Below are 20,613 nucleotides of genomic sequence, written 5' to 3' on the forward strand. Positions count from 1 at the left end.
TACAAGTAAATGCTTTTATTTGGTACAAAACTCAACAGAAAGTCAACAAATTTTATCATAATTTGTTTTTGGGACATAGTGAAAAATTAGCACTAATATGTTATGATAAATACTTCAACAGGTAGTGTCAAAGATAACAGACAAACAAAAAGTGACTAAATGGAAAACAAAATAACACTCCTTTGAAATATAGTATATAATCTGGTCCCAAGATGGCAAAAAAGAATACAAAATAATAATTACAGCAGTGAAGCATGAACATTTCATCATCCAACAAAACTTAAATTGTAAGTCTATCAAAACCTGCAAATTACATCCTTTCACATTGAACAAACCTTATACATGTAATATAAAAGACAATGTTTAAAATAGTAATGTGTGAATATTTAAAATACATGTAGATGTGGTAGAGTGAAATAAATGTCCCCCAATGCAAACGTTCAGTCCTTAACAGTAGGATTGCTTATAGAGGTTAAAACTAAGAGAGATAACTCTCTGATTAGTGTTTGACATAGCATTGTTTTCTGACATTGTGTACATACAATTAAACAACAATTGATTGGAAGAAAACAAAGTTCTGTTTTAATAAAAGTTTCTAGGTCAAGGCCAGTCACTTAACATAAGTTAGTGACAAGAAACATAAATTTGATCTGTAACCTGACAGGTTATATAAACACACGCTAGAAATCAGCTTTATAGCTTTGAAATTGTTTTGAAAAACCTGGGAAGGTGTTATCTTAATGAAATCTATTTATTTTATGGGTTGTATTTTGGCCAAAAAACAAAATCATTGAGGGCATTAGTACTAATCAATGTGGGTATTAGTACTAATCAAAAATTGGCTGAATATCAATGTTTGTTCTTAAATAAAAGAAAGACTTAATAAAGAAAAACTAAGACACACCAATAAATTAGTAAAACTATATATGACTTGACTGCATAGTAGAAGTGACTCTAATAAATGTGATATAGTGGTATTATTCAATGTACACAAATAAGCCATAAAAACAATTTTCACTCATGATCTTTTAGGTCTTTCAAGCAAAATCTTTAACTTCAAAAAGTCACACATGTATTAAAACATGATCAGACATTGCACACACGCACACACACAATATATATATATATATATATATATGCCCATTATATACTTTATTATAGTGTATTATCATCTTTATCGGTATCGTTAGTGTTATCATTAACTGAAAATGTTAACCAAAGACATAATATAGTTTCATTTATCTAATGCCTCTGTCGTTGTTTTCTGGTTAATATCCTGTTGATGAGGCACCAAACATCAACAGACTGGCCAGTCAGTATGTGTTGTGGATCTTCTTTATCAGATGGAATCTGTCCAATGGATGCCATCAGTGTATTGTCAATGATTAAATCTTCCTCATAAGGACAAGCATCTATGTAACCAATTAAAGCATCTCTCAGGCTTAAAAACAAGATCAAGAAAAGGTTAACAGTAAAGTAGAAACAGTTCATTTACCAAATTCTTCCTTTTAAACCTAATTCTTAAAAGATATGCCATGCACCATATCCATGTATATTTTAACTAAATTCACTTTAGACAATTATTGTTGAAAACAAAATCCTAAAGAAAATTTGTGCTAGTACTTGTACAAAGCCTAACATTCACGGAATTTAGCACCCAGATATATTCACTACTTCCAAGATAATTTTGCTCCAGTAATGATGTCATTTTCAGTTTTGTCAGTTACATTAGGAGGGCTGTTACAGCCAAACAGCAAAGTAACTACGTGACCCAGAATTTCTTTGATCCAATCTGCACTGAACAATGGGAAGATAACTCTGATTGGGGGGGGCGCTTTAAATACCGTGCGAAATTTTTCAGTCTTGTATGCCTCAGAAAAAAGTATTAATTATTAAATAACTTAAACGGTTATTTCAAGTAAAATTTATGAAAAGAATGGTTGATGTTTTTGGAGTGAATTCATTGGACCAATGAGCGATGAGATCGAAATAAAATCACTTACTCGGAAAATGTGATTCCCCTTGTTTACTTTATTACCCAATGAATCACATTTAACACGTCAGAATTAAAGATAAAGGGGTTTTCTCTGTAGATTGACGATTGATCTTTGACCATCTAAGGGGATTAACTGTTTCAAAGTTGGGATCATCGTTTGTTTGCAAACTTCTGAAACCACTGAAATGGCATGTGCTTGTCACTGTCAGTGACAAAATCAAGCACTATCTCGCCAAAATTCTTGTTGATACGCACAATAAATGGTAAAATTGAGACCAGAGCATGTTTATTCAGGTTAGTTATGCCACCCTAACATATCTTGTGCATTATCTTTGATGGGATTAGTCATGAAATGGTTCAAGCCCTCCCCCCATTTTCCATGCATATGAAAGAAACTTCTCTCAGATTTTGTAACACACAATCTACGTTGAAACAGCGAACATTGTGTTTGGCATGGTGTAAACACTCATTCTTATCATCAGTATACACCACATATACACATATATTTTCCCAAAATGCAAATTGGGTTGCCCCAACCAAGTCAGAATGGTCCAAAATTTTAGTGTCTTTATTCTTTCTGCTTACATACACCAAGGAGTTTGAAATATACTATAAAAATCCCTGCATATATTATTTTAATGAACAAATAATGAATAATTAATTTGTGAGTGTAGCTATATATATATCAATAAAAAAGTCATTCTAATTCTCTTTCACCAATGATTTTTTTAATATAGAAATGAAATTCTATGAAAATACCTTTTTCACTCATTACAGCTTTGGATATTTGGAAAAGCAGTATCACAGGTATAGTCAAATATTTTTTTCACACATATTCCTGTATTTTGTCCTTATTTGTACATTTATTTAATTTTACTATCAGTTTAAAAAACTATGAAAATCCTCCATTCTTCAAAAATATTACACATAGTATTTTGTCAAATATTTGGGTGAGTTTATTGTATTAAATTGGTTATTAATTTTCAAAGGCAAAGAAGAAGTGAAATTTGTTTTGCTAAACATCAAAATTGTGTCATATTCAAATGATACCCTCTTATAATGAAATTAGGCGTACAAGTGAAAATACAGTGTGTTATACCTTTGGGTTATGTAAATTATAATTCCTGTTCTAAAAAGTAAGGTGATATGCTGGTACATTTTTTTTTCAATTATTTAAATTATTACAAAAGCAAGTTTATTTTGAATAAGTGATCTTATTGCTTTGATAATGAAATAGTGTAATATTTTTCATTGAAATAAAATTTATGAAAAGAACAAAGATTTTCACTCAATATATTAAAGGTAGCAAGGATTTTTATTATCTAAAAAATATCACTGGGAAAGAAAAATGAACACTTGTAATAATTACTATAATTTTTTAAGTTTATTTATAAGATGGTAGTTCATCAATTCTTTATGTCTAAATTTTTTTTTATTCTAATAGACAGCAAAATGCATACTTACCAAAATTTGAAAATATATGAAATCTATCAAACTGAACCCTAACATTATTGCAGCAACAAATCAGTAGAACTATAGATTCGACATACTTACTTCTTAGATCAATATTATTTCAAATATATGCACAGTACATGTATTTTCCAATATTTTTTTTATTATGTTATGGCAATGATTAAAATCTTAGACACATGGAATGGTATGATGATAGTCTGAAGCAAGGGAGGGTGTTCTATTCTTTCCTCCAAGTACATGTAGCCATAGACATTTAATACTTACTACTGACAGATCTTTTCCTGATAACTTGTTGCCAGACAAAATTAATATGGAATATATTTAAATTTTTCTGTGTTCTAAATTGTGGAAACTCAATTAATTTGACAACCATACCAGTATTTCATCCAGTTTTGCAGTGCTAGTGGGTAAAGCTACCATGAAAATAGCAACGATATTTTTATTATTTTAGTTTGTATGAGAACAAACCTAAGTAGAACCCATTACAGTCCCATATGTACCAGATTGATTTCATGGCAGCGAATTTTGAAATAAAAAATGTATTCCTACATGTTTCTGTTTAAAAATGTATTTAAAATCATAGTATATATTTTTTTGTGTAATATAAAGAGGTGAGGCGTCAAAATGCAACAAGTAATTATTATTTCCGAATTTTACTGACACTTCCGAAAACAGTTGCCTCCCCTGTCAAGAACGAAATTTTAAATAAGCTGACAGAATTGCATTTAACACCACTTCGCAAGTAAAAACATTCAATGCAGCTCAGAAATATATCGGTCCTTCATTGTGTGAAATATCTAAGTGTTTCAAAATCTAGAAATTGATATATCTTTATTTTTATTTCGCTAGGCGGGGAATTTTTGACAAGGGGTTGGTCTGGAAAAAGCTGACAGAATCTCTTCTGTGAGATATTTTGGCTTTTTTATTGCTATATTTTAATGATAAAATGAACAAAGATGCTCAGCATATCGGTTGATTTTGCCGATGTAATCAATGAAGCTCTAACGAGTCGATTTTTCAGTGCATAATTTGGCAGTGAAAAATATCGCCATTCTGGGGTCATGTGTCACGTGACTTTTGCAGATTGGCGTCACCATTTTATTTACTTTGCTTTTCAGCTGTTAAGTACTGGGTTCTGATTGTCCCTTAATCTTAAATTTATTGCATTTTACCAGATTTGCAATAGAAAATCAAATTTTTTGGGAAAAAAAAAACATGTTCAGTGTATATCAAAATACCCAAGCTTAGAGTTCAAACAACAAGAATTGTGAAGAAATACCAAAAGCATTTATACCTGACTTTGGAAATATCTACATAGTCTTCATCGTCCATGTTTTGTGGAATGTCAATCTTCAAAACAATACATTCAAACAGCAAGTCTACCAAAGCATCTAATTGTTCTATAGGTAGCCTGTTTAGGATTTCTTCAAGTGTACCAGTCTGAGCATCATTCAACGACTTTTTAAAGTTGTCAGAAATGCCTTCAAATGCTTTCTGAAAGTATTGTCAATATCACTTTAATAATATGTACTTCAGGGTCAACTATACTAAACAGTAAACAAACATTCTCACCAAATATCTCCCACATGAAACAGCGTCAATTGGGAGAAACTCCCACGTGAACTGTTCCATAGGTAAACAGGTGTTTGTGTATAAGTTGCTGTACTTTATATAAATGATAGAATTATCAATTAAAATTATAACATCAAAATTACCATATTCTTCAGTGTATTATGTGCATTTGTGTTTTCCGCGCACCCCCTTCTTGGCAAGGGAGAAAAAAACGTAAGTTTCCATGTATAACGTGCACTGGGGAGTGTGGGAAAATCACCAGCAGAAGACCACAATGAGATAAAAGGATTCTGTAAATTCCCTGAAATGTGTATCCTTTTGATCATTAATCTTTTTAAATAAAAGTATTTTTTTATGTTTTATTGATTAAAATACAGTGATGTATTGGATCCACTCAACAAGTCAGCTAAAGTATTTATACTTCCTTTTTGTATGCAAATCAAATATTTCACTAAAACAATGGCATCAATTCCGATCGTTTATAAAAAAAAATGTTTTAATTTACCAAGCTTGTGTATTGATATTTCATCAAGTTCATCAAGTGGATTAAAGGATTAGTGACAATTGTTCTCACTTTTGAAATTAATCTTTTGTTATTTGATACTTAAATGATAATATTGTGTATTTGACATTCCACCGCACAGGTGAAGAAGTTATAATTAGGACAGTGTGTTGTGAGAGAAAATTAAAAACTAATCACGGATTTTCGTACAAAATATGAAATACAAGAAAACAGCATTGATGGATAAAACTATTAAATAGCAGTAAAACTTTATTTGTTTATTTCAAATGAAATTCTTATCAAAAATACAAAATGGCTCGATGTTGTCTCTTTTTGACGACTTCAGTTCTGATTCCCAAAAATTACGAACCCCGAAAATTATGTCTCCAGAAAAATATTTAGAAATTCAATGTTTTGGTGTGTATCATGCATTCCCCTCCTGGAACAAAGAAAAAGTTGAAAAAAGGTGTGGGGTATACACAGAAGAATACATTAAGTCAGTGCCTTTCTTCAATTGAATTACTTAAATACCAATAATACAAAATTCAGCAAATTTCACAATACTAGATTCAGTAACATTCTTACATTCACCTTTATTTATGATTGCTAAACATTTATAATCACCAGGATGAAGAATTTCAAAAGATAATCATGTTCAGCTTAGTTATTAACTCACTTTATCATATCTAGCTAAGAACTTTGCCCTCTCCATTGCTAATGTGATCCATAAACACATTGTGTGTTTACACTTGGCTGCCTGCTGAGCCTATAAAGACAATTTTAAACAGTAACAATAGTTTTTACTTACAAAATTAATCTGACAATCACAGATACTCCTGCATTTAAATTTTTCAAAATGAAAAGGGTCATAACTGTGTGATCACCTATATTTTATGGTTCAATGCATTGTGTCAAATTTTTAACAATTTGGTAGAGTGGTTTATTACATATAATCTGGACACTAAAAGTGTGATGCACAAATGTACGGAAGGCTGAATAGACAGTCAGACAGACAGACAATAGAAAACTGATAATCATAAGGAAAGCTGTTCATTCCCTCCCAATGGAAAAAAATAAAATGGTAACTACTAGCAAAATACTGCTGGACAGCATACAATGGATGGAAAAATAGTCACAGATCAGAACTGGTATCTTTACATAGACTTTAAATTCTTACTTTGTAAACCCTGATTCATGAAGCTGACGGTGGAAAACATCAAGTAAGAAATTTTCCCTGTATGGTGACTTTCTAAGTGAAACTCATTGTTTGTTTTAAACTACTGATTATCTAGAAACTTTTTCAATAAATGATGTACCAACCTTTGGACTTGGAAAAGGTTTTTCCATCTTCAGAGTATCTGTCATAAATCCATGTAGAGAGCTCTCTGGGTCAGCTCCAACGGATTTGAGGAAGCTAATAGCAATATCTAGTTTGTCAAGACTCTCACACAAGTCTGGATAAGATTTAATTCTCAACTCTCCACAGATCTGACTTAGCACTGCAGAAGTTATTCTCTCCTAAAGATTAAACAAACTTTGTTATTTAGAAATATAAAAAAAATCTCATGAAAATCTCCTTCAATATTTTTTGTAAAATATAGTCCATCTATGCATTTAAGATTTTCTTTGAGTTTCTGCAAGTGTTCATGATCAGTTTACATGAATGAAAAATGTACAAAACTTTCTATGAAAATACTTCAAAAGATATCTGGTTAAGACAAGTTTCAGTGTATCTATTTTCAATGAAATAATTGTTTTATAAAAATCCACCAATGTAGAAGGAGTCTCCATACCATCTATCTAAGTCAATGGAGAAGTACATGATATGATAATAGAAACACTGAAATAAATTTTCATCGAAAGTCAGCAGGTACACAATAATAATAGGTAATAATCATTCCCTGTAAGTTTCATTAAAAATCTATCAACCTTACTTTCAAACATGTATGTTTCTATGTACACACAATTTGAATATGTTTTCAGAAAGAAGAACTAAATTTCAGTGTTTGTAAAAGTGACTGTATAATGGACATCTTATGTTAGGTACCTGCTTGATTCTGTCATACAAGCTCCTAAACACCACAGCATTGGTGGACTCAGATCTATATGTTATAATCTCAATCTGTGAAAACAAACGAGTAAACAATTCATTCATATACACATGTACGTTTTCTCTAATTGATGACCAATCCACTACAGTCAAGTATCTCATAGGCATAAAAGGATACGTTGTGATCCAAGTGATATTCTCTGTAAAGACCTTCAAATCTAACCTTATCTTTGTTTATTAAATAGTCACAGTCAGTATAACACTGCATTGTCCTTCGTAATTATTGATATTTGGACTATAGCAGGAGCCTGATGCAGTAAAGAGCAAGGAAATTGTCAAAATTACATTCCATTAAGGCTGCCTCTCAAACTTTCAAACTACCTCCTGAGTACTGTTCATCAGATGTCTTTCTAGTTTGATTAAGTTATAGCCCACTCTGGTTCCCTGTCCTACTTACCTCCTGAACACTGCCAACAATAGACTTTGAGACCAGGAATCTGTCCATCAGCTGTCTCTCTAGGTTTATAAAGTTATATTCCACTTTGGTTCCCTGTCCCACTTCAAATGAGTAGTTACAGTTAGCCAGTATCATGGGAAGTAAATCTCTGTCTGGATGATAGCTGATTAAATGGGCTGATGATATATCCTTCACATGTACTTTTGGCAGACTGTCTTCCCTAAAACAATGGCTGAACATTAGTCATAATTAAAGAATATTTTATTGCTATACTATAGCTCTTATTCAAGACCTCATTATGTAACAAGTGAGACACTTAGTAAAGTTGCCAGTAGCAACAGATGCCCGTTAAGGAAATAAACCAATATTTTCTTCATTACCTTTTTTAGCTTTATTTTGCATAAAACATCAAAGAAATAACTTCTAAGACGAACTAAGTTTATAATTAAAGAAAAAGTAGATTAATTAATTTAACAATATTCAGGTTAAACTTAGTAAGTCCCATTCACCTTAACCTTATAATGATTTTGTGGTAGACTTAGCAAGGAAGCAATAAAGCATAAGTACAAGGATTTATAAATCAGCTCTAATGAAGCCTATGCATACTTGATCTTGCTTTCAGCACAGTAACTCTGTAGGAACATATTCTGTTTCTTCAGTAAGAAGAATAACAGTACATAAGATGACAGCCCAGCATCTTTGTGTGTGGGGATCAGATGAGATATTGGTGTTTTCTCTGTGATCTCCATTCTACAGTACTCCTTTTCTACTGTTACTATACTTCCATTAGCTGGACACACTATAAGAGAGGAAATAGCTGGTAAAGGGGTTCCAATCTCATGAAATTAAAGATTGCAGGGGTAACCCACTGAGAGAATTTTTTAATAACACTTTTTATGTGTTATTTGCATGTTTCTGTCCGTGCCATCTTTGCTTTGTTTTTGTCACTTGACTTTCAAGTTTTGAACTGTGGGCTAGCAATGGTTTCCCGGAATATTACTTTCTAACATTTTAACTCAGAATTAATGTCTTTTTTTGTGTAAATTAATGGCAGTCTCCATTGAGCACTCAGTCTAAATATTAGATCCCTAGGAATTTGTTAATTGCAGTTTTGAATCAACAGTTCTTTCAATATAGCAAGAACTACATGAAAAAAATAAAAATAAAAACTGAAAGCTGTCCTACAGCACATAACAACCCATTCCTGTTTTTGTGTGTGTAATGTTTCAACATGTGGACAGATGAACAGACACCAGAATTCCATAATACCACTGTCAAAAGATATGTATAACAAAACAACAGGAAAGCAATGTTTACCATATGTTTCAAGAGATTCTCTGACACAGTTCCATGCCTCTGTATAATCTTCTAAAAAGTGATTAAATTCCTTTAATCTCCTCTCTGAAAAAATACAGTACAAAAACATGTTAAAAATAATTTCTATTGTACATCAATGGTTTATGGTAAGTAGAGTTATTGATTTTGATTAAAAAATATGAATTGATTTGATTTTGACTGATCTATGTTTTACTACTCCATAAATAACTTCTAGAATACAACAATATCATGTCCCAATATACATGTATTTTTTTTTAATTTATAAGTTTTAGATGTTGAAAGTACCTCTTAATGAAAGTGTTTGATATATTTTTATTAATTATCTTAATTTCATGTAATGACTAAATAAGAAAAACAAAAGAAGTGTTTTATATCCCTGTCTAAATTTGTAAGAGATCTAGAGATTCATTATTGTTCACAATTCAAATCAGTTAAGAAATGTCAGTAAGTATTTATAATTTGTGACGGACAGGCACCAATCATTTCTTAATCCCTGTGTTGCATTATGGCAGGGGAAAATACCCACTGTCATGCTTAAGGCCTTCACACAGTCATACCTTGTCTCATTTGAACTTTTACATCACTAATTGTAAGAGTTGAGGCTTCAGCTCGGTCGAGCTTTCTATTATACTTCTGGATAAGCATCTTCTGTAATCTTATTATACTGGGTACAAATCTGATAGCTCTTAAGTGATGTTCCTATGGAAAAATTACATGCACTAGAAACTCTTTTTGTTTCATTGGAATACAGTTTGTAATTTCAACTATTTGTTCATGCATTTTCTAAGCCATCAAGTAGGATGAATGAAATTGGACATATTTTTGTGGATAAGTTCAACACTTTAAAACCAAGGAAACCTACAATTTTTCACCACTAAAGGATTCTGAAAGGAAAAGTCTTTAAAACTAAACACACCAGGTATGTTGACAATGAAAGCTTTGCAATTTTAATGGAACTGACTGTTCAATACACATAAGTGATGGAAAATTACCATCTGCAAAAAAAAAATATTTCATTAAATAAACAATCAATCAAAAAGTTTAGAGTAAATTGAACGAAGGACCCATAAGTTAATGTTTTGATGATGGGTACTCCATAATTAGATATATTAACAAACCTCTTTAAGAAAAAGCCTAAGGTTCGGTAAATTCCTCTTCGTAGCATCCAGATTTTGTCGTAGATGGTTGACACTTATCATAGCCCTATACCTCCATATGGCTGGTACATCCTGTAATTGACCTATGCCCTGTCTCTCCTGTGGTCCATCTGTCTCATACAGGATCTGCAGCAAGGGATCATTACCTACAAGTACATGTAGTTATTGTATAAACTATCTGTGATTAATGTTGTACAGCAAAAAATTTTTTCATCCATATCAAAAGTCAAAGTAACCGGGAATTTAGATGCAATATCAACACAAAATTCAATGTATTTTGAAGAAACATATGAAGAGAATTTGTGTTTGATATTGCAAATTTTGAAATTCATTTTTTATCTAATGCTCTGGATGCTAAGAAAAATAGTTTGTAAAAATAATGATTAAAACTCACGATAGCAGATTTGCATCATTATCAAAGTGAATCAGTTCTCTATAATATAATCATATTTAGAAAAGGCTGAACTGGTGATCACAGATGCCCTTTCGTTCACAGTTCCAAGTGACAAAGGGCCATAACTCCCGAACTCTAAAGCACTGTTTTTAAAAATGATTGAGTGGTTCTGTAATTACTATCCAGAAGTGTGATGAACAAATGAACTAACAGACAGACTGACGCGAAAATCACCTTGACTATCACACAAAACATTTAAACCAGTACAATCTTAAATGTGTCAAGTTAAGCATATATATTTCAAACACCTGACAGTCAATGTATACTTACCAAGTCTTTGGTCTTTCAAGATCAGATCATTGCATTGTTTAACTATTTTATCCATATTCTGAAATAACAAATCAAAATGTTTAAATCTTGAACTCCTATCTATCACTATAAAAGAACATGAACATATATCTAAATGAAACAAATCATCATTCTACCATATACTAGGGGTGGGGAGCACTTCAATACTTCTTTGGGTGCCGCTGGGATTCTGTAACCCCACCCTATTCATATATTTTGCATTTGAAAAAATGTAGACCTTTTCATATAATTGTCAGACAAATTGAGTGTTCCCTTGATTATGATACACTAAGACATATAAAATATTTAGCATGCATTTATTTACTAACAGGCGAATAATTACAACAGATGATAGGACAAGGATGTTTTTGACTATTTATATCTTTCATAATGTAAACTTTATTGACGTAACATATAATTATGCTCATTTTCTCCCTTCTATTCACATATTTGCAAGCTGGAAAATGGTACCTATTCCAGTGGCTTTGTCCTATCACTTTATATATAGGAAGTACTCTTACTAAACCTAAGTACTTACTACATGAACTGTACAGGTTCTTTTGATGGATGACTTACTAACCTGAAGGACAGGTGAAATATATCTCTTGGCAAATCTATCTTCCCAATCTGATCTGGAGTTCTTGTCTGTCAGACCACACATATTTTCAGGAAATTGTTCACCTGTAATAAGGAGCGGTGTCAAAGCAACCCAATGATCCTTATTGCAAAAACACTTTTTTCTACTAACTAAGAATTAATGAAAAATCGAAAACATTCCATTCTGGTATAGAAATATTGGAGCAAAGTATAGTTTTAGCAGGGACAGATTGTCAGCAGTGATCTTATATGTAGATGTTCTGAAAAATGACTGACTCAACATTGTTCTGTCAGAAGTGACATATTTGGAAATGACTTATGCAGTTGAGAAGTGATTGTTTGAAGTTTGAAGAACCAGTCCATATAAAATGCAGACACTACCTATTTATGGAACAGGTGATTCATGGTGTAGAAAAACCCACTAAACAAACAATGTTTTTTTGGTCTTCAGATGCTATATTTCTAGGTAACATTAATCTTTTCTGTACTCATATCTGTACTTTTGAGAAAATCATACAGTCATCTCACACTAATATTAACCAACTCAAAGCAAATCAAGAACAATTACTCTTGCAAAGTGCTAATATCATGTACAATCTATATAAATTTTATGTCAAAAGTGCAATACCCAAATGAAAAGCCAAAACTGATTATGTGGTCTGTAATTAAGTTTGAATAGGAAATAAAAGTAATTGTGGTGGGCGTATGACATGAGTAAATCACCTGATTTTTATAAAGATTGCTACTTAATGCAGACACAAAGGGTGTATTCTAGGAGGTCTCGCACCACAGGCCGAGACATTAGCAAATAATATAACAATATAAATGTGCATAATCAACAAAGTCAAATGTAACATTTCAGAACAAATAGTTCTGTCCCTTATAGGCAAAGTCTAATATCATATTACATCAGTAAAATCATTAGTTATTGCTTTAGAAATTGGTAATTAAAAAAAAATTGCATATTTTCAATCAGAATAAATGTTTTATTTGACATGAAAAACAAGATATTATTTGAATTTGGAATTATTTTAGATTTAAAAAAATAATTAAAAATCTATTAATAAAACTTACACTTACTAAGGGGGTGAGTCCAGTTGTCATGACTACGTGTGGTTAGTAAGTTTTCCTTGCCTCCTGTTGTCCAACTTACCTTAACCCTTAGCCATGTAGACATTATTTACCAACTCCCTTGGAAAAGTTATTTTTTCCAAATTATTTTTAAGTTCCAAAATAATTCCAAACTGAAATAATACCTTGTTATGACATGTTTTAACTACAAAAATTGAATTAATAGTCAGTAGTGAAAATGAATATTAATTCTTATATAACACAAATATCAATAACAGCCATGGAACGAACACTAATAATGTTTGTCATTGGGCGGTGTAATCAGGATACTTGATGTAGCATCAATGACAACCTGTGTATTATCTCAATGATTTTTCCGGCAAAATTTAAATTGTATGTACATGTATATGAAAATGTAAAGACACTTTCCCCAATTTTAAGAACACATACCAATAACAGCCATGGTATGGCTACTCATGATCTGTGTCAGGAGGTGGTGAATCAACAACAGAGTATCATCTCTATTTTTGCCCAGAATGTTTTGTATGGATGTTAAATCCAAATCCATGTGTTCTATCAAGTACTGGGCAACTTCAGCTGGCTGAACGTTTGGTCTAACTGTCTGGCACATAGCCTAAAATATAGAAATAATTTGTAAATTTCAGTGGTAGGTCCTATAGGAAGGTCTTGGGTTAGCAAAAATGAGGAAATGTACCATTGTTAGCCATTGGTAAATTTCCTATACCAGAGGTACAATTGACTATCACACAAGTGAAATGCCTGCCTTAACTCCACTTTAGCCTGTGGGAATGTTTAGCAACAGGAAATAAAACATTGGTATTAATATCAGTTCTGGGTAATGTGTTTTTTACCTGCTCTTTTTATACTCAGATTATTTTCACTCATATATCTACTCTGTTTATGTGTAGACTGAACTTTAAACTAATTTACTATTTTACTCTTACAACTAACTTACAAGCTAACAAAAATATATATATATATATAACTATCATAAAATGATTAGTAACTCTTATTGCAGCATGCATTTTTAAGTATGCAGAAACTTATTTTGGCCTCATTAATATCTATGTCTCCTAAAAAAGTTGACATAATCGAAATTCCAGACAGTTGACATACAGTACTCTAACTCTTTGTCATCCAGCCAGTAAAAAAGAATGTATCATAAAACACCAATATGTTGGACAGCAAATAGAAAAATTACAAAAACCAAAGCCTCACCTTTTTCAAAACCAAATGAAACCTAAATTTCAAATAATGAGCAAATCTCTATTAAAAAAAATCTAATATTGCATCAAGTTTCATAAAAATCCATCAAGTAACATACACATGTAGAATGAGGTGGACAACAATATAACAGCCAGATAGGCTGAAACTTTTTCCCTCTTTTATATAATACTTACCTCTATGTTAGCATTTGCTCCAATGTACATAGACATATGTGTCAACAGTCTCAGAACAGCAAAGGATGCTCGATCTAGCTTTCTCTCAGGGGCAACAATAGGTCCAATTCTCTCTGCTCTTCCCAACAGGTGACCTCTTTCTGTTCTGTCAACTCTGGAAGAAAAGTAAAAAATTGTCACTTAAATCATATGTTGTGTTCTTTGCTTATCAGAAAGTGATTATTGTTCGTCAATAAATATTTAGATGTTCAAAAGTAGCTAGAAATTTTTAATTCTTGAATTTCATTGGACTAATTAAAAAAAAGACATAAAGGATTAATACTTTCTTATACATGTATCAATTTCCAGCTATGGAATCTGGTGAAAATTTCAGCTTATCCAGCTTTTTTGGCAAAAAGAAAATATTGGCATATTTTCATTTGAAAAAAATTTATGAAACCAGACAAAAACAATTATTTTAATTGTTTCATCATATCTACCATTTTGAAATTTAATGATGTTGAGAATATGACATGACAACTAATATATAAATGAACACAGTTTTTGAGCTATTTTAAAGAAGTGAACTATATTTTCTGCCCCTCTTCTCTGAAAGCCAACTAACAGTATTCTGATTAATTTCGACACTAATATGGAGAAAAACAGTAATTAGACCTACCCAGCATCCAATTCATTCCCTGGTCTAAGTTTATACCCCTGTCCACCGATCTCTCTTCCACACTCCTTACACATACCTACATAGGCTGGGTTACCACACTGAAATATATAAGTAAGGTGAAGGAGGATAAGGTTTTCTAAATAAAACTATATTACATTTAAATCATATAATTTAAAACAGTATAACACTGAGGATAAATGTGTCCTTCTTCTATTAACTTCAAATCTTCAAAAATATTGCTTTTTACCTAACTTTCTTGACAAAATGCTATTCCCACTGGAAGAATTGTTTGCTAAGAGTTTGGTTTCCCTTTATAAATACATAGAAACTGATGTGAAGGGACATTAGAATATAGTTTCCAGTTTGGAGTGCAGACAAAACCTTCATAGTAAAACCACTTACATTTCCTATGACATAAGGGTGTCCATTTGGGCATCCTAAAAAGAGAAAGAAAATCTATGATTTACTCAAATTTACTTTAAGTACCAGTCAGATACTGCCTATAGTAGAGATGATTCAAGATATAGAAAAACCCACGGAACAAACAATGCTTTTTCAGTCATATTTTTATATGACAATAGTCCTTTCTGTATTTAGTTCTGTACTTTTGAGAAAATCACATTTTTACCTCCAAAAATCACTAAATCAAACCAAACCAAAACAACAACTCTTGCCTATTTCATACACAATCTATATAATTTTTTCTCAAAAGTGCAACAACCAAATGACAAACTAAGACTGGTTATGTAGTCTGTAACTGTTTCTGAATTTGAAATTCAACTGGATTTGGTGGGTTTTTGACATGTATGAATCACCTTCTGCCTGATTTTTATAAAGACTACTACTCAAAATGAAGAAAGACAAAGTATAACAAGATTTATACATGAGTTCTCAAACTGTAACATGTAAAGCCCTTACATATGAATATTTTCCTTTTAAAAGCTTCAACAATATTATCCTGCTTTATATAAATGATGCCCATCCTTCATATAAAGTTTTGTCAAAATCCATTTAATGGTTAAAGTAAAGTTGTTCTTACAAGCTTTTGATGTAGCTTTTACAAAGTACAAATTACATTAACAAGTATTAAAAGACCATAACAATATTATTGACTTTCCTATTAATATCCCTAGATCAGTAAAGATTAGTCTCAATGAGGGGTTTGAGGGAGATGAAAGCAAATGAAATTGTAAATGTGAGAGTCCAAAATAAACTTATGGATAACTACTACATGTAAAAGATGTAAAATATTTACATATAGACTTGTTAAAAAATATTTCTGTTTCTTGTATTCGTAACATAGAATTATGGGAACAAAATGTGATTATGGAGATGTATGAATGGAGAAAATCTTTTCTTATATTACAACACATATCTGAGAAATTTTCAACATAAATTGTTGCACAGAATTTTGCCAACTAACACAGTACTTTATAAGATTGGCTAAGTAAGTTCGAAACAATGTACTTTTTGTAACAGTTATGATGAGACAATTGATGATCTGTTTTATGATTGTAAAGTTACAAATGAATTTCTTGAAAACGTCTTTGTAATTCTGCAAAAATTATTTGTTAATATTAGTTTAGAGAAATAATATGTGTTATTTGGATACACAGACAAAAAATATTCTTAATTTGTTGCTTATTATAACACAATCTTATGTATATAAATTTAGTGAGACCCCATTGTTAGAAAGAGAATATTAAGAGCATTTCTTTTATTGTTGTTGGTATTTAAAAAAAAAACAAAAACAAAAACTTTGAATGAGAGATAAGGACAATAAATGGAAATTCTTGATTTATTTTCTACTGAGTCCAGTATGTGTGTTTGAATGTGTGATATGTATATGTATATTGAAGTTATATATGGTTTATCAATCAATCAATTATGAAATAGTCATTATATGTAATTTATATTTTATAATTTACCCCTGTACACCCTAGTCATGGTAGGGTTATTGTATAAATCCTGGCTACTGAAAAACAAATAAAATAAAAATAGAAAAATAAAATAAAATAATTAACTCACTGTAGAATACAGGATTTTCATTTCCATTATGTTTCCTGGCTGCCAGCAAAGCTTCTTTTATCTCCAACAATTCATCTTGTGGCATGGTAGGATAATAACAATCCTGGTATTTACATAAAAATAGTTTAAGTGTCATATAAATGGATTTCTTTTACTTAGGACTACAACATGGATATGTATTGTAAATCAATTTAATAATGTGAATATTTACAAAGTTTTTACAATGAAGTCAACCCATCTTCTACAACCGAAGCCTTATTAGAAACAAGCTGTGATTTGAACTGTCCTTAATACCCCCATGCCTCATGCCTCAGTCAATAACCAATTCTTCTACAATTTTTTTTATCTTCATACACTGATCTATTACTAGATAATTTTTCATGAAAATCCAGTGAGCAATAAAAAGCAGTTGTAGAGAACATTATGTCAGATAACAATCCGAAAAATGTCCATAGCCATTATTTAGCCAGGGTAAGTAATTTGTTCATGTGCAACTGCATTTAAAAGTTTACTCCATCTGATACTACTGGAACCACAAACGGTGATTTTCATGGTGAGTTGCAAAGTCTTGCTGTTCCCCTTATTCAAGGCTAACAAGCAAAGATGAAGCATGAACCAACACATTTAAAATGTATTACATTCCAACACATTGAGAATAAAGAGAAATACAGATAGGAAATGCAGTTATACATGTGCTAAAGTACTTACATTCCGGTAGCCAAGTTCACAAATAGTTACTTCATATATAATCGCAATCTTACTACTGTGGATCTCATAACAATCAACCTTTTTTCTATAGATTAGGTCGATTTTTGTCTTTTATGAATAGTTACACTTCATTTATTTTGGGGCCTTTTACAGCTCGTTTATGGTATGGGTTTTGCCCATCATTGAAGACCATTTGACCTGTAGAAGTTAAAATGTTTGTTGCTTGACTTATGGTGGATGACCGTCACATTGGCAACATACTGCATCTCCTATTATTACATTGATACTTAAGACTTTTTGTGAAACTGACTTGAGTAAGTTTAACTAAAGCATGGTCAATAATGGTGGGACACTATTAATAGAACATTACTTCTAGATTCAACTTCTTACCACCATATCTCCTGGAAGGAAAGCTATTCTATGTAATGGTGTCATCAGAGTTTGCTTCCCTGGAATTTCTACCATCAGTATAAGGAAATGTGTCATAAGACATGCTATGTTTTGTTCTGCTAGATTCATTCTGGGTACTATGTTCCCTGGTAAAGCCCAAAGGGCATTCTGTAATACTCTCTGGGTTGTTTCCTGTTTAGAATAAAATATGTATGGGAACATTTACATTTTGTTTGTTAGTCATTCTGCTACATACCATGAATATTTTAAAAAGTGTATGACAAATTTTGTAAAGAAAATATCTTCAATAAATAGTATAAAACATACATGTACTGAACATTAATCGTTAAATACATGAACCATAAAACATACTATATCAGGAATATATCATTACCTTGTTTTTTATCAGCGGATGGTTCATTATAAACTCTATCAAAAACTGTCTTCCCTGAAATTACAAACAAATATCAAAATTTCAAATTATATTACCACAGATACTCACACCACATTTGTGTAATCATGCAATAAAATTATACACAAAAACAGATAGCAATATACCATAATATATTAAAAAAAAACAAAAATGGTCTAAAAGTGTCTCTGTAGAAAAAAAAACCTTAATAACAGAAAGTCATACTCATAACACAACATGATAAATTGTCGCAGTACATAATTATATAATTGTTTCATCAGATAGAATTGAACATAAACACTGTAAGTCACTATCATCTGTACAATACTGACCTGACCAGGAAATGTCCAAGTTACTACCATCTGTACAATACTGACCTGACCAGGAAATGTCCAAGTGACTACCATCTGTACAATACTGACCTGACCAGGAAATGTCCAAGTGACTACCATCTGTACAATACTGACCTGACCAGATAATGTCTAAGTTACTACCATCTGTACAATACTGACCTGACCAGGAAATGTCTAAGTCACTACCATCTGTACAATACTGACCTGACCAGGAAATGTCTAAGTCACTACCATCTGTACAATACTGACCTGACCAGGAAATGTCCAAGTGACTACCATCTGTACAATACTGACCTGACCAGGAAATGTCTAAGTCACTACCATCTGTACAATACTGACCTGACCAGGAAATGTCCAAGTTACTACCATCTGTACAATACTGACCTGACCAGGAGATGTCTAAGTCACTACCATCTGTACAATACTGACCTGACAGGGAAATGTCCAAGTTACTACCATCTGTACAATACTGACCTGACCAGGAAATGTCCAAGTTACTACCATCTGTACAATACTGACCTGACCAGGAAATGTCAAAGTGACTACCATCTGTACAGTACTGACCTGACCAGGAAATGTCCAGGTGACTACCATCTGTACAATACTGACCTGACCAGGAAATGTCTATTTTACAACCATCTGTGCAATACTGACCTGACCAGGAAATGTCCAAGTTACAACCATCTGTACAATACTGACCTGACCAGGAAATGTCCAAGTCACTACCATCTGTACAATACTGACCTGACCAGGAAATGTCCAAGTCACTACCATCTGTGCAATACTGACCTGACCAGGTAATGTCTAAGTTACTACCATCTGTACAATATTGACCTGACCAGGAAATGTCCAAGTCACTACCATCTGTGCAATACTGACCTGACCAGGAAATGTCCAAGTCACTACCATCTGTACAATACTGACCTGACCAGGAAATGTCCAAGTTACTACCATCTATACAATACTGACCTCAGACCTGACCAGGTAATGTCTAAATTACTACCATCTATACATTACTGACCTGACCAGGTAATGTCTGTTGGTTTCCTTCATACAGTGAGTTCATTGCTATCTCTCTATATAATGATAACAATAGTTTAACTCTAGTTTGCCATTCTTCTGTAGGTTTCTGAAAGGTAAACAGTTTGGGAAAAAACTAAATAGCATTTTCTGATTAGCTCCCTATGATGTCTGGTAAGTTTATCTCAGTCTGTTAGGTGATCAACAAAATAACTGTACAACATTCTCTTGAAAAATATAAGTTTTCATTATCTGCAAAAAAAATTCAAAAGAAAGTTCAAACTTTGCTTATTATAGCAATTTTGAATTTGTATGCAAATTCTCATTACTTCCTTTACTGTCAGCTTCACAAGATTAATGGCATACCTGTAGTAATTGCTGAAGTTTCTCTCCATTCTCATTAAGGACTGTGGTAACAACTGTCTCTCTCAGCTCCTTGTATTCATCTCCCATCACAATGTATCTGTCATGACATTCTTTTACCTAGAAGAAAGATATGAATTGAGATTTTCAGACACTGAAAATTATGAATGAAGAGTAAAAATTAAACATATTCTATTGTTGAATACTTTACTTCTACAGATATATATATATATAAGGGTCTGAAAAATTCCCAACGATGTTACCTCCGCGGGAACGAGTTCAAGTCCCACGGAGGGAATGACCAA

At 32.0% G+C, this 20,613-nt stretch overlaps 1 protein-coding gene across 3 annotated transcripts in view; it reads right to left on the reverse strand.

Moving 5' to 3' along the window:
• LOC148614558 (E3 ubiquitin-protein ligase rnf213-alpha-like) overlaps window positions 1-20,613 on the reverse strand; it is a 105,952-nt gene continuing 85,339 nt past the window's right edge. For all 3 annotated transcript variants that reach the window (XM_088588723.1, XM_088588724.1, XM_088588725.1), the window contains 21 exons: window positions 20,312-20,428; window positions 19,947-20,054; window positions 18,555-18,608; window positions 18,161-18,352; window positions 17,063-17,165; window positions 15,437-15,471; window positions 15,035-15,132; window positions 14,377-14,530; window positions 13,406-13,589; window positions 11,868-11,968; window positions 11,270-11,327; window positions 10,507-10,691; window positions 9,946-10,087; window positions 9,368-9,451; window positions 8,657-8,849; window positions 8,051-8,270; window positions 7,591-7,665; window positions 6,864-7,061; window positions 6,220-6,309; window positions 4,764-4,963; window positions 1-1,441 (listed from right to left, as the gene is read on the reverse strand). In XM_088588723.1, coding sequence (XP_088444849.1) covers window positions 1,243-1,441; window positions 4,764-4,963; window positions 6,220-6,309; window positions 6,864-7,061; window positions 7,591-7,665; window positions 8,051-8,270; window positions 8,657-8,849; window positions 9,368-9,451; window positions 9,946-10,087; window positions 10,507-10,691; window positions 11,270-11,327; window positions 11,868-11,968; window positions 13,406-13,589; window positions 14,377-14,530; window positions 15,035-15,132; window positions 15,437-15,471; window positions 17,063-17,165; window positions 18,161-18,352; window positions 18,555-18,608; window positions 19,947-20,054; window positions 20,312-20,428 — 2,790 coding nt within the window. In that variant the 3' untranslated portion in view covers window positions 1-1,242. The remainder of the gene's footprint in view (window positions 1,442-4,763; window positions 4,964-6,219; window positions 6,310-6,863; window positions 7,062-7,590; window positions 7,666-8,050; window positions 8,271-8,656; window positions 8,850-9,367; window positions 9,452-9,945; window positions 10,088-10,506; window positions 10,692-11,269; window positions 11,328-11,867; window positions 11,969-13,405; window positions 13,590-14,376; window positions 14,531-15,034; window positions 15,133-15,436; window positions 15,472-17,062; window positions 17,166-18,160; window positions 18,353-18,554; window positions 18,609-19,946; window positions 20,055-20,311; window positions 20,429-20,613) is intronic.

This window comes from Perna viridis, chromosome 6 (genome assembly GCF_037379345.1).
Source record: "Perna viridis isolate PV_CMFRI_1.1 ecotype Kerala chromosome 6, ASM3737934v1, whole genome shotgun sequence".
Taxonomy (NCBI): Eukaryota; Metazoa; Mollusca; class Bivalvia; order Mytilida; family Mytilidae; genus Perna; species Perna viridis.